The 13327-nt window shown below is 55.1% G+C and overlaps 2 protein-coding genes across 2 annotated transcripts; both read left to right on the top strand.

Annotated features, from left to right (window-relative positions):
* Positions 1 to 946: 946 nt before the first annotated feature.
* Positions 947 to 3795, top strand: LOC128801139 (SLAM family member 8-like). Its single transcript, XM_053966820.1, has 4 exons — positions 947 to 1190; positions 1564 to 1884; positions 2454 to 2708; positions 3370 to 3795. Exons 1-4 carry the CDS (start codon positions 1121 to 1123, stop codon positions 3459 to 3461), a joined length of 738 nt encoding a protein of 245 aa, XP_053822795.1. The 5' UTR covers positions 947 to 1120; the 3' UTR covers positions 3462 to 3795.
* A 1579-nt stretch (positions 3796 to 5374) lies between these two features.
* On the top strand, positions 5375 to 13212 carry SLAMF1 (signaling lymphocytic activation molecule family member 1). Its single transcript, XM_053966816.1, has 8 exons — positions 5375 to 5412; positions 5751 to 5982; positions 7478 to 7798; positions 8637 to 8918; positions 11515 to 11622; positions 12241 to 12329; positions 12634 to 12780; positions 12875 to 13212. Exons 2-8 carry the CDS (start codon positions 5931 to 5933, stop codon positions 12917 to 12919), a joined length of 1044 nt encoding a protein of 347 aa, XP_053822791.1. The 5' UTR covers positions 5375 to 5412; positions 5751 to 5930; the 3' UTR covers positions 12920 to 13212.
* The last annotated feature ends 115 nt before the right edge of the window (positions 13213 to 13327 follow it).

Genomic DNA, 13327 nt, shown 5'->3' with positions numbered 1-13327 from the left:
TCATCCAGTGGTCATCCAGTGCTCATCCAGTGGCCATCCAGTGGTCATCCAGTGCTCATCCAGTGGTCATCCAGTGGTCATCCAGTGCTCAGCCAGTGGTCATCCAGTGGTCATCCAGTGCTCAGCCAGTGATCATCCAGTGGTCATCCAGTGGTCATCCAGTGCTCAGCCAGTGGTCATCCAGTGGTCATCCAGTGCTCAGCCAGTGATCATCCAGTGCTCAGCCAGTGATCATCCAGTGCTCAGCCAGTGGCCATCCAGTGATCATCCAGTGGTCATCCAGTGCTCATCCACTGGTCATCCAGTGCTCAGCCAGTGGCCATCCAGTGGCCATCCAGTGGTCATCCAGTGACCATCCAGTGATCATCCAGTGGCCATCCAGTGCTCATCCAGGAATCCCTTGGACCCCTCCAGGGATGGGAATCCAACCCTCCCTGACCTCTTCCACTGCTTCCCAACCCTTTTTCCATGGAAAAATCATCCCAAATTTCCAGCCCTTGCACAGCTCGAGGCCGTTCCCTCCTGTCCTGCCCCATTCCCTGGGATCAGATCCCAAATCCCCCCTGGCTGCCCCCAGGCCTTGGGGTCACTCTGGTCACCCACAGTGAGGGGGAGATGTGACCCTTGGGGTCGGTGTCCCACCGGCCATCGGGACAATGAAGGGGGGAGTCCTGGATGGATTTGGGGAGATTTGAGGCATTTGGGGGACTCTGGGTAGATTTTATGGGGATTGGAAGGGTCTTGGAGGCCCCAGGCGGTTTTTGTTGAGGATTTGATGGGTTTTCGTGTTTTTTGTTGAGGATTTGAGGGGCTTTGGGGTCACCCCGCTGGGGATTTGGGGCATCCGTGGGGCGCTGTGTCCCCGTGGGGCTGTCTATGACTCTCTTGTGGCACCCAGCGCGTGGTTTGTGCGCGGAACAGGAACATCTATGACGCGCTCCTCCCCCCCCACTTCCCTTCAAAACCCTCCCGCCCCGGATTTTGGGGGGGGTCTCGGGGTGCTCCGGCCTTGGGGGTCCTTGGGGAGCAGCTGCCCCGTGAGCGGGGTCCTACCCTGAGGGGGGGTCCCACCCCGGGTTTGGCCCTGTCCTCCCTGTGGAGGTGACGCTGATGACAGAAGATGGCGCTGGGGCCGAGGCCGAACCTCCTCTTCCTCCTCTTCCTCCTCTTCCTCCTCTTCACCCTGCAAGGTACGGGGCTGGGCGAGGGGCTGGGGTGGGCACGCGGCGCTGGGGACAGTTGGGGACCTTGGGGTGAACCCACGCTGTCCCCACGAGGTGCCACCACCGGGTCCCTCCCCACGGGAGCCACCACGCTCGGGTGGGGGACGCACTGTCCCGCAGGAAACCCCAAAAAAATGGAAGCGAGGGGAAAAATGAATCCCTGAGGAATTTGGGGTGGGAAAACATGGAATCCTTGCAGAGGGCTCCAGAAAGGGCAGAGTTATTTGGATTTTATTTTCAATATTTGAGTTATTTTTTGCACGTGTCGGGAATTCCGAGTGGGACGAGACCTGGGGAAGGACGAGCGACCCAACTCCACCATCCCCAATTTTTTTGGCAGCCTGGGCACAAGAGCCCGGAGCCTTGCGGGTGACCGGAGCCGTGGGCGGGGTGGCGTTGCTGAACCCTCCCAGCCCCCAGAATCCCTCCGAATATTCCCAAATCCACTGGCGCTGGGAAAACCAGCTGAGAATCGCCAGCCGGAAACGCGGCGAGGAGCCCAAGTACCCCCAGAGCCGCTTTCGGGGCCGCCTGGAGCTCCTGGACAACACCAGCCTCCAAATGAGTCACCTGAACCTCGGGGACAGCGGCGAGTACCAGCTGTACCTGGAGGATGACACGGGCAGGGAGAGCGTCGAGAAGGTCCAGCTGAAGGTCTACGGTGAGTCTGGGGACAGGGGATTGTCCCAGAGCTCCACGGCGGGGGTTGGGGATGGAGTGATGTCCTTGAGAGATTGTCCCAGAGCTCCAGGGGGACTTCGTGACATCCTGGTTGTCCAAGAACCTCATGGGGACTTTGTGACATCCTGGTTGTCCAAGAACCTCATGGGGACTTTGTGCCGTCCTGGTTGTCCAAGAACCTCATGGGGACATTGTCCCAGAGCTCCAGGAGGATGTTGTGACATCCTGGGCATTGTCCCAGAGCTCCATGGGGACTTTGTGACATCCTGGGGGTTGTCCTACTGCCCCACAGGTACTTTGTGCCATCCTGGTTGTCCAAGAACCTCATGGGGACATTGTCCCAGATCTCCAGGAGGACTTTGTGACATCCTGGGCATTGTCACAGAGCCTCATGGGGACTTTGTGCCATCCTGGGCATTGTCCCAGAGCTCCATGGGGACTTTGTGCCATCCTGGGCATTGTCCCAGAGCTCCATGGGGACTTTGTGACATCCTGGGCATTGTCCCAGAGCTCCATGGGGACTTTGTGCCATCCTGGCCTCTCCTGCAGACCTGGTTCCGAAGCCCCGCGTGGTGGCCATCACCAATGGTGACCCCCAGCAGTGCAACGCCACCCTGAGCTGCTCCGTGGCTCTCCAAGGGGTCACCTACGAGTGGATCCCACCCCAGAAGCCCCAGATGAAGGAGGGCCCGGTCCTGAAGGTCTCCTTCAACCCCATGGTGGAAACCTACATGTGCAAGGTCAGCAACCCCGTGTCCTCCAGGAACGCCTCGCTGACCTTCCGGCACCCCTGCAGCTGGACAGGTACGGCCACAGCTGGACACAGCTCCAGGGAGGGGTGGCCTGGGCTTTGGGATGTCCCCAGAGTGGCTTCGGGAGGGGGATCTGGGGACTTTCAGGGCGATCCCGCAGAATCGTTTGGGTTGGGAAAGAGTTCCGAGGTCATCGGTCCAACGTGGGGCTGACCCCGCGAGGTCACCCAGAGGGATCTCCAGGGGTTCCTCGGACACCTCCAGGGATGGACACCCCAAACCTCCCTGATCCCCTTCCAAGGCCTTTTCCCCATTTCCAGGAGGAATTTCCCCAAATTTCCCACCCTGAGCCTCCCCTGGCACAGCTCGAGGCTGTTCCTCTGTCCTGATTTTTGGATTCCACCCCAAAATTGACGCCGCTGTGGTGTCAGAGGATTCATGAACCCCAAAACTGAGCCCAGAGGGGATCCAGAGGTCCCTAAACCCCAAAAATGAACCCTTGGGGCATCAGGGGGCCCTGAACCCCAAAAATCAGTCCAGGAGTGGTCAGGGGGTCCCTGCACCTCCCAAAATGATCCCTTTTTCCCTGGGAACACATCCCAAGCCCAAGGTGGATCCCGGGGGTGGTGGATCCCTTTCCCCTCTGCCCCAGGTGGGTCTGGGGAGGGATTTGGGGACCACCCCGGAGCTCCTGGATCTGCCTCTGCCTCCAGATGAGTCCTCGTCCGTCACCCGTGCCACGCCCGGCGCCCTGGTGGCCCTGGGACCCCTCGTCCTCCTCTTCCTCCTGCTCACCGTGGCTTGAGGACCCCGCGGGCGACACCTCCGCTCACCTCCTCCCCTTCCACCGTCACGGGGCCGACGTCCGGACAAAGATCCCGGAATCCTCCGGGCGCGGAAAACCGCGGCCGCGCCGGGGAACGGAATCCCCGGAACCGTCCCGTTCCCAGTTCATTTGGAAATCCTCCCATCCCCTGCCCCAAAATCTGCGGGGAGACCCGACCTGAGCCTGTCCCGGGGTTTCCTGGAAGTTTGGGGGATCCACATTTTTTTGGTGCTCCCTGCGAGGGAGGGTTTGGGGTCAGTTTTGGCTTTCCCAGATGCTTCTTTGTGCATTAAATTCCATCCTGGACACCACATTTTTAAGGTTTTCTGGATTTTTCCCTGGGCTGGGACATCCCACGGCTCGGGGATTGGGGGATGATGGAGAAAGCTCAGAGGCGTTTCCCTCCAGCCCCGTTTTTGGGGACAAAATCCCTTCCTTTGTCCCCCAGAGGAGGAGCCGGCTCCGGAGGGTGGGACACGGATCCAGCGGGGTGGGAATAAATCTCGGGAATGACGGAGATGATCCCTCAGCCTCCAAAAAAAAAAAAAAGTGGAAAAGTTTGGGACACTTCCAGCTCCAGCAACCCAGCCCAAAAAAGGGGAAAATCAGGGATTTCACCTCCATAAATCCCAAAATGTTCCACTTTAAGCAAAGATTTCCAAAGCTGGAATCATCCAAGCATCAACAGGGACCTCCTTGGAAAATCCCGAGTGGTTTTTGGGGTCTTGGTCCATTCCCGTGTGGAGATTTCGAGCTTTTGTTCCACTTTAAAAATCCAGGAGATATATCCAAAAAAACTCTGGAAATTAATAAACATTGATCCTGCTGCTGAATCTCAGGCGAGTTTCTGGAAAATTCCAGGATGAGTTGATGGGGAGAAGAAAGGATTTGGGGTCATTATTTCCACTTAAAAGGCTTTTTGGTGCCATTTTATGTTCCTTATTCCCAAAAATGCTTCCCAAAAAGAATTTTCTTCTGGATGATTTCACTTCATTCATTTTTCCTGCCCAATGCCAGCCAAGCCCAGGTGGAGAAAATTGCTTTTTGGGGGCATTTTTTGCCTTTTCTGGACCATTTCCTGGTTGAAAATTTTCCTTTTGGGACCTGGAGGTTGAACCGGTGGAGAAATCCATGGAGAAATCCAGCCTGGCCATGGGAATTCCAGGTGGGATTTGTGCCTCTAAAAACACCCCCAAAATACACCCCTAAAAAACCCCAAACATCCCAGACCCAACAACTTTGCCACCCCAAAATCGTTCCAAGCTCCCATTCCAGAAGTTTCCAGGAGGAACCACCGCTGTTTTTCCTGGATTAATTCATCCTGCGCTTCCCCGTCCATATTTTTTCTGTAAAAGTCTGATTTTTGGGAAATGATGGCTTTGGGTTTTTACCTCATCAGGTGCTTTCTGAGCAAGGAAGGAGGAGCCTCACAGGACGTTCCGGGTGGGGGTTTTTGGGTGGTTTCGGGTTTTTTTTGTTGTTTAAAAATCATTTCCCGGCAGCAAAACCTCGTGGAAAACTCCGAGCTGGGCTTCCCTGGAAAGCAGCGGGATGTGATCCAATCCTGGGATTGGATTTGGGTTGAAATCCTGGAATTTTCATCCCTGGAGGTGTCCAAGGTGGGAGTCGGTGACATCTTGGGGTGTTGGGATCCTGGAGCTCTTCTCCAACCTCAGGAATCCTGGAATTCCCGCTCCATCCGCACCCTGAAAATTGGGAAAAACGGCGAAATTTGGAGAAAGAAAAAGGCAAAAACCCTCGGATTTTAAAGCTCTTCCACCAAAACCAGCCAAGATTTTCCAGCAGCAGATCCATGACTGGATTTTTTCTGGCTTTTCCCAGCCATTCTATTGGGAAGGGCCATCCCCATCCCCAGCTGATCCCAAATCCACCCAAAATCCACCGACAGCGAGGATTTGGCTTCTCCCAGGTGAGTTTTTGGGGACCTCCCATCCTTCTCCTCCTCTCTGTGGTTCCCATGGAGCTCCAAGCTGGGATATTCCTGGGAAATTTGGGGTTTTCTCACCTTTCTGGGTGGTCTCACCCCTGGGGGGACGGAGCAGATTTTGGGATGCTCCGAGGAGCCACCCACATCCTTTAGCGGGATTGCTTCAAAGCTTCCACCTCTCCAGAGCTGGAAAAAAATCCGTGAAATTCCTTCAAAACTGGGTTTTCCCTCTTTTTTTTCAGAGCAGTTTGAGGACCCCCAGCAGGATGAGGGAATTCTGGCGGAAAAACCAAATCTAAATTTTCTGCTTTTCTCTGCAGCTTTTTGGGGCACGAAGCACAACCCCGTGCTTTGAATAATTTCCGACCGAAGAGGATAAAAGGCAAAGATTCGACTCATTCAGCCCCCAAAAAAACAGGAAATGAGAGGCCTGGAGGTGAAGGTCTTCCTGTCACCACCTGCCCCGAACCCCGGAGCGGTGGAGGTTCCGTGAACCCGGGATGGGCTCCGGCGCTTGGCTCCGGCTGCTCCTCACCCTCGGAGCTCTTTGGGGTAGGTAGGGTTTCCCCCCCAATTTTGGGGGGGTTTTGGGTGGTTTTTCCTGAATTTTGGGGTTTTATGGGTGGATCTGAAGGGGTTTAGGGCTTTGGGGTGGAGTCCAGGTGGGATGTGAGGAGTGTCCCGAAAAACCTGACAGAGGGAGGAGGGGATTAAAAGGTGATGGGAAAAGATTCAGCTGGAAAAGTGAAGGATTTGGGTGAATTTTAGCGGGGTTGTGAGAGCCCCGAGGGATTAATCCAGTGCCGGATGGAGTTGGGAGGTTCCAGAGGAAGATTCCCGGAGGATTGGCTCAAATCACTGGGCTGGGAGATTCCCAAGGCATAAAATCATGGAATGGTTTGGGCTGAAGGACCTTGAGCTTCCGTCAGCTTCCAACCCTTTGCCATGGGACAGCTTCCATGAAAATGGGGCCAACCCCTGGTTTTGGGGGGTCTGGAGAGGCAAAATTCCCTCTGGGCTTCCAGTTGAAATTCCAGGCTCCACCAGTAGGAGGTCGCTTCCCTTTTCCCTTTTCCCTTCCTTTTTTTCCTTTCCTTTTTCCTTTCTTTTCCGGGGCAAAACCGATGGAAAAAAGACTTTGGAAAAGGAGGGGAGTGGCACAATGGGGACTCTTCTCTGCTTTTGGGAGCTCCAGATTTGGCTCCTCCCCTTCCTCTTCCTCCTCCTCCTCCCACAATTTCCTACAAAAACAAAATTTGTTTGCCCAGAAATGAGGGAAAATCTGAATCGAGGAAAATTTGAATTGAGGAAAATCTGAATCACTGGCTTGGAATAAAAAACAGCAAAGGGGTTTTGGGGGGGAAAAAAATCCTCCCACAGGAATCCCGGCGTGTGGGAGATAAAACCCCTCAATTTTTTTTTTCCCAAAAAAAACCCCCAGCCTGGGACCACCTCGCCCAGAAGGAAAATGTGGGATTTGTACCTGAGCCTGCTCCCAGGTGGCTGCAATTCCCAAAATTCCAGGATATTTGAAGTTTGGAAAGAGACTCCTTTGGATTTGGGGTCTCTCCTTTGGATTTAGGGTGTCACCTTTGGATTTGGGGTTTCTTGTCTTGGATTTGGGATTTCTCCTTTGGATTTGGGGTTTCTTGTTTTGGATTTGGGATCTCTCCTTTGGATTTGGGGTTTCTCTCTTGGATTTGGGATCTCTCCTTTGGATTTGGGGTTTCTTGTCTTGGATTTGGGATCTCTCCTTTGGATTTGGGGTTTCTTGTCTTGGATTTGGGGTCTCTCCTTTGGATTTGGGGTTTCTTGTCTTGGATTTGGGATCTCTCCTTTGGATTTGGGGTTTCTCTCTTGGATTTGGACGTGGAGGTTTCTCCCGTGGATCTGGGATCCTGTGGATCACCAGGCTGGATCCAGTGTCATCCCTGACCCGATCCCGGAGGATTCCTGGGATTAGGACGAGGATGGATCCCAACCATTCCAGGGCTGGGACGAGAACGATCCCCGCGAGCCTCAACCCTTCTCCCTCCCCTCTTCCCAGGGATCAGAGCCAGGGAAAAGGTGCTGGGAATTCTGGGGGAGGCGACGCTCCTGCGGATCCCCCGCGAGCTCCGGGAACGCACCGAGGAATTCGGGGAAGCCTCCTGGAAAAAAACCACGGAGGAGCCGCTGAAGAAGAAATTCCTGCTGAAGATTTCCGGCGGGAATTACACGGAGTTCGAGCCGGAGCGGATGCGCTTCCACAAGGAGGACTTTTCCCTGGAAATCCTCAACACCAGCCGGGATGACCGGCGGCTCTACGAGTACAGCGTCAGCAAGGGGCCGGACGAGGAGGTCTGGCAGATCCAGCTGGAAGTGTTCGGTAAAAAAATCCTCTGGGAATCGCCGTGATGGTGATCCCGGCCTTTTCCTGGATGTCCCAGGCCTTCTTCTGGATGTTCCAGGCTTTTTCCTGGATGATTCTGGCCTTTTCCTGGATGTTCCAGGTTTTTTCCTGGATGTTCCAGGCCTTTTCCTGGATGTTCCAGGTTTTTTCCTGGATGATTCTGGCCTTTTTCTGGATGTCCCAGACCTTTTCCTGGATGTTCCAGGCTTTTTCCTGGATGTTCCCGGCCTTTTTCTGGATGTTCCAGGCTTTTTCCTGAATGTTCCAGGCCTTTTCCTGGATGTTCCTGGATGATTCTGGTCTTTTCCTGGATGTTTCAGGCCTTTTCCTGGATGCTCCATGTTTTTTCCTGGATGATTCTGGCCTTTTCCTGGATATTCCAGGCCTTTTCCTGGATGTTCCCGGCCTTTTTCTGGATGTTCCCGGCCTTTTCCTGGATGTTCCTGGTCTTTTCCTGGATGTTCCAGGCCTTTTCCTGGATGATTCTGGCATTTTGGGGGCAGGTCTGGGAGGTGGGTGGTGGTCAAGGGGCTGCGAAATGCCCACTTCGATGTCCAAAGCAATTCTGGAATTTCCATTTCTCCTTTTTCCAGAGCTGGAGGCCGATCCCAGCCTTTTGCTGGAATCTCCTGGCTTTCTGTTGGATATTCCCAGCCTTTTCCTGGAATTTCCTGCTGTTTTCCTGGATGCTGCTGTTTTGTTTTTTTTTTTTTTTTTCTGGGTGTTCTTGGCTTTTTGGGAGCAGCTCTGGGGTGCGGGCGGTGATCACGGAGGTGGAAAACGCCCAAATCCTGGAATTCCCGTCTCTCCCCAGAGCCGGTGGCCAATCCCAGCATCCGGATCCTCCATCGGGAATCCTCCAACGGCAGCTGCTCCCTGGCTCTGCGCTGCTCCTCGGAGCGGGGGGATGAGGTTTCCTACAGCTGGGACAGCCGGGACAACGGCACCGGGGGGATCTGCTCCGGGAGCGGCGGCGTCCTGAACCTCTCGTACTCCCTGCGCGGCGCGGCCTTCGGCTGCGTCTGCACCGCCAGCAACCCCGTCAGCAGCCGCCGCGCCGCCTTCCACTCGGCCCAGTGCGGCTCCGAGCAGTGGGGTAGGTCCCGGCATCCCGGAAGCCCGGAATCCTGGAATTCCAGAACCCTGCAACCCTAGAATCCTGTGACCCTGGAATTCCAGAACCCTGGAACCCTAGAACCCTGGAATCCTGGAATTCCAGAACCCTGGAACCCTAGAACCCTGGAATCCTGGAATTCCAGAACCCTGGAACCCTAGAACCCTGGAATCCTGGAATTCCAGAACCCTGGAACCCTAGAATCCTGTGACCCTGGAATTCCAGAACCCTGGAACCCTAGAATCCTGTGACCCTGGAACCCTGGAATCCTGGAATTCCAGAACCCTGCAACCCTAGAATCCTGTGACCCTGGAACCCTGGAATCCTGGAATTCCAGAACCCTGCAACCCTAGAATCCTGGGATCCCAGAACCCCAGAATCCTGGAATTCCAGAACACTGGAACCCCAGAACTCTGGAATCCTGGAATTCCAGAACCCTGGAACCCTAGAATCCTGGGATCCCAGAACCCCAGAATCCTGGGATCCTATAAAGCCAGAACCCTGGAACCCTAGAATCCTGGGATCCCAGAACCCCAGAATCCTGGGATCCTATAAAGCCAGAACCCTGGAACCCTAGAATCCTGAAACCCCAGAACCCTGGAATCCTGGAATTCCAGAACCCTGGAATCCCAGAACCCTGGAATCCAAGAATCCTGAAACCCCAGAACCCTGGAATCCTGGAATTCCAGAACCCTGGAATCCCAGAACCCTGGAACCCCAGAATCCTGGAACCCCAGAAGCCTGGACTCCTGGAATCCCAGAATCCTGGAACCCCAGAATCCTGAAACCCCAGAACCCTGGAATCCTGGAATTCCAGAACCCTGGAATCCCAGAATCCTGGAACCCCAGAATCCTGGAACCCCAGAATCCTGAAACCCCAGAACCCTGGAATCCTGGAATTCCAGAACCCTGGAACCCTAGAATCCTGGGATCCCAGAACCCCAGAATCCTGGGACCCCAGAATCCTGGGATCCTATAAAGCCAGAACCCTGGAACCCTAGAATCCTGAAACCCCAGAACCCTGGAATCCTGGAATTCCAGAACCCTGGAATCCCAGAAACCCAGAACACCATAATCCCATAGTCCCATAGGACCAGAATCGCAGAATTTTGGAATCCAAAAATCCTGGAACGCCAGACTCCCAAAACATCTGAATGCCAGAATCCCAGAATCTCTGAATCCCAGAATCCCAGGATTCCAGGTGGGAAAGGAGCTCTGGAGATGTCCCCGTGCTGTCAGGGTGAGGGTGGGATTTGATGGATTTGGGTGGGAATTTTGAGAGATTTCTATGGATATTTGAGATATTTCTATGGATTAAAGGGATCCCCCTTTAGACGAGAGATTTTTATGGATATTGGAGATATTTCCATGAATATTCAAGATATTTCCATCCCTCAAGCCCCCTTAAAGCCAGGGAGATTTTAGGGGGTTTTCCTGGCCCCAAATCCAGCCCCCAGTGGGTTTTTAGCTCAAATAAGGCAAATAAAGAGAGCTCAGAGGCATTTCCTGCCCTTTGCTTCCTGTTCCACAGCAAATCAGCCCCAAATCAGGTGACAGAGGTGACAAACTCAGCCTCCGAGTCCGGTGATGAAGTGACAAAACTCAGACCCAAAATCAGGTGGCAGGTGTGACAAAAAGCAGCCCCAAAATCAGGGAACAAAGTGATGGAAACCAGCCCCAAACTCAGGTGACAGAGGTGAAAAAAAACCAGCCCCAAAATCAGGTGACAGGTGTGACTAAAACCAGCCCCAAAAATCAGGTGACAGGTGTGACAAAAATCAGGGGAAGAAGTGACAAAAAACAGCCCCAAAATCAGGTGACAGGTGTGACAAAAACCAGCCCCAAAATCAGGGAACAAAGTGACAGAAATCAGCCCCAAAATCAGGTGACAGGTGTGACAAAAATCAGGGGACAAAGTGACAAAAACCAGCCCCAAAATCAGGTGACAGGTGTGACAAAGGTCAGGGGAAAAAGTGACAGAAATCAGCCCCAAAATCAGGTGACAAGTGTGACAAAAATCAGGGGACAAAGTAACAGAAATCAGCCCCAAAATCAGGTGACAGAGGTAACAAAATTCAACCCCAAAATCAGGTGGCAGAGGTGACAAAAACCAGCCCCAAAAATCAGGTGGCAGGTGTGACAAAAACCAGCCCCAAAATCAGGGGAAAAAGTGATGGAAATCAGCCCCAAAATCAGGTGGCAGGTGTGACAAAAATCAGGGGACAAAGTGACAAAAACCAGCCCAAAAATCAGGTGACAGGTGTGACAAAAATCAGGGGACAAAGTGATGGAAATCAGCCCCAAAATCAGGTGACAAGTGTGACAAAAATCAGGGGACAAAGTGATGGAAATCAGCCCCAAAATCAGGTGACAGGTGTGACAAAAATCAGCCCCAAAATCAGGTGACAGGTGTGACAAAAATCAGCCCCAAAATCAGGTGGCAGAGGTGACAAAAATCAGCCCCAAAATCAGGTGGCAGAGGTGACAAAAATCAACCCAAAATCAGGTGGCAGAGGTGACAAAAGGCTCTGGGGGGTGACCCCGGGCCACGTCCCCTGTGTGTCCTCTCCTGTCCCAGATGTCCCCAGGGTGAGGCCAGAGCTCCTGGTGTCTCTGGTGGTGCTCGGTGTCATCGTCATCGTCATCGTGGTCCTTGCCACCTTCAGGGCCACCCGCTCGGCCAAATGTGAGTTTGGGGGGTCCCGGAATGGGTGGGGGTCCCCAGGGGCCGATCCCCAAAATCCCGGAGGTTGGGGAAGAATTCCGAGCTCATCGAGTCCAAGCTGGGACCGGTCCCCACGCGGCCACCCGGTGTCCCGAGGGACGGCAGCTGGACACGGGTGGAACTGGGATTGGGAGCGCTGGGATCCTCTGCCAGCTCCGCCCTGAGGGAGCAAGGATGAGCTGCTGGGAGAGAAAATCCTCAAAGGAGAATTCCTCAGGGAGCTGGGGCCGGGGGGGGGGGCTCAGCCTGGAGAAAAGGGGGAGCCAGGGGGGGGATTTGGGTTCTGCCAGGCCGGGATTTGGGATCTGATCCCGGGGAACAGGGACAGGACAAGAGGGAACGGCCTCGAGCTGTGCCAGGGTGGGAAATTTGGGAAAATCCCTCGTGGGAAAGGGCGGCCAGGCCTTGGAAGGGGTTCAGGGAGGGTTGGAGTGGCCGCCCCTGGAGGTGTCTGAGGAATTCCTGGAGATTCCTCGGGATGACCAAGGTGGGTCTGGACACAGCTCGGACTCGGTGACCTTGGAATTCTTTTCCAACCTGGCTGATCCGGGGATTGTGCGACCCCTCCCCACCCCACAGGTGACCCGGACCCCTCCCAGGTCACCCCGGACCCCTCCCAGGTCACCCCGGCCAGCGCCACCATCTACGCCCAGGTGCAGCGGGTGCAGGTGAGGGGGAAAAATGGGGAAAAAAGAGGGAAAAGGGGGGGAAAAGGGAAAAAAAAGGGATAACGGGGAAAAAGGTAAAAAGAGGGGGAGAAAGTAGGGAGAAAAGGGTGAACAAAAGGGGGAATAAATCCGAGTTACACAACTTGCTGAGCCCCCAACGTCCCACGGTGGCTTTGGGGACAAACTCGGGGGTTTTCCCCCTTTTCCGAGCCCCGCTGGGCACAACCCCGGCAGGAAAAGGTGGTGGCAGGAAAAGGTGGTGGGGACCCTCGGGTCGCTGCCCTCCCTTTGTCTCCTCCCTCAGAAGCCCAAAGGGACCGTCCCCACCGCCACCCCCCTGTCCTGCACCACCATCTACGCCGCGGCCACCGGGCCACCCCCGGCCCCCGACGGAGCCCCCCGGTCCCCGGCCGGGTCCCCAACCCCGCGGGGACGCCCCGCGCTGTCCCAGGTAAGGGGGACCGTCCCCACCCCCCGCCCGTGGGGCACCCCCGGCCGGGCCACCTCGCTGACCCCTTTGTGCCCCCATTTTTGTGCCCCCCAAGGAGCCCACGACGGTTTACGCCAGCGTGACCCTCCCGGTGGCCTGAGCCTCCCCGGGATCCGCGTTCCCGGCTGGAATCGCCGCCGATCCCGGGGGAATCCTTTGGGGATCCCGGAGCGAGCCCAGAGGAATTGGGGGAACTCTCCGGAGCCAGTGGCGTCCCCGACGTGATGTGGGAAGGTCGCGCGAGGGCTGATCCCAATTAACGCCAGTAAATGATCCCAATTAACGCCCGGGAGTGGCCACGAGGATGTTTGGAATGAGGGAGAGGAGGCGCCACCCCTTTCCATCCCGATCCCAAAGAAAACCCCGATCCTGGCATCACCTCTCCCACCCCATCCCCACATGGATTCCAGCCCGGAATTCCCGATTCCCAAAGAAATTCTCGCTCCCTCCCCGAGCCCGAAGTGTAATTAAGACTCTAATCAGCCCATTAATTAATTAAACAGGTTCG

This window comes from Vidua chalybeata, chromosome 29 (genome assembly GCF_026979565.1).
Source record: "Vidua chalybeata isolate OUT-0048 chromosome 29, bVidCha1 merged haplotype, whole genome shotgun sequence".
In the NCBI taxonomy this organism is placed as follows: domain Eukaryota; kingdom Metazoa; phylum Chordata; class Aves; order Passeriformes; family Viduidae; genus Vidua; species Vidua chalybeata.
The sequence above is the reverse complement of the archived record's forward strand: the minus strand, read 5'-3'. Positions and strand labels throughout refer to the sequence as shown.

Excerpts from the sequence above, each read along its gene's own strand:
- SLAMF1 (XM_053966816.1), top strand. The coding sequence starts at position 5,931 with ATGGGCTCCGGCGCTTGGCTCCGGCTGCTCCTCACCCTCGGAGCTCTT. Across the intron at positions 5,983-7,477 it reads CACCCTCGGAGCTCTTTGGG|GGATCAGAGCCAGGGAAAAG; the intron begins GTAGGTAGGGTT and ends CCCTCTTCCCAG. Across the intron at positions 12,330-12,633 it reads CCCAGGTGCAGCGGGTGCAG|AAGCCCAAAGGGACCGTCCC; the intron begins GTGAGGGGGAAA and ends CTCCTCCCTCAG.
- LOC128801139 (XM_053966820.1), top strand. The coding sequence starts at position 1,121 with ATGGCGCTGGGGCCGAGGCCGAACCTCCTCTTCCTCCTCTTCCTCCTC. Across the intron at positions 1,191-1,563 it reads CCTCCTCTTCACCCTGCAAG|CCTGGGCACAAGAGCCCGGA; the intron begins GTACGGGGCTGG and ends TTTTTTTGGCAG. Across the intron at positions 2,709-3,369 it reads GCACCCCTGCAGCTGGACAG|ATGAGTCCTCGTCCGTCACC; the intron begins GTACGGCCACAG and ends CTCTGCCTCCAG.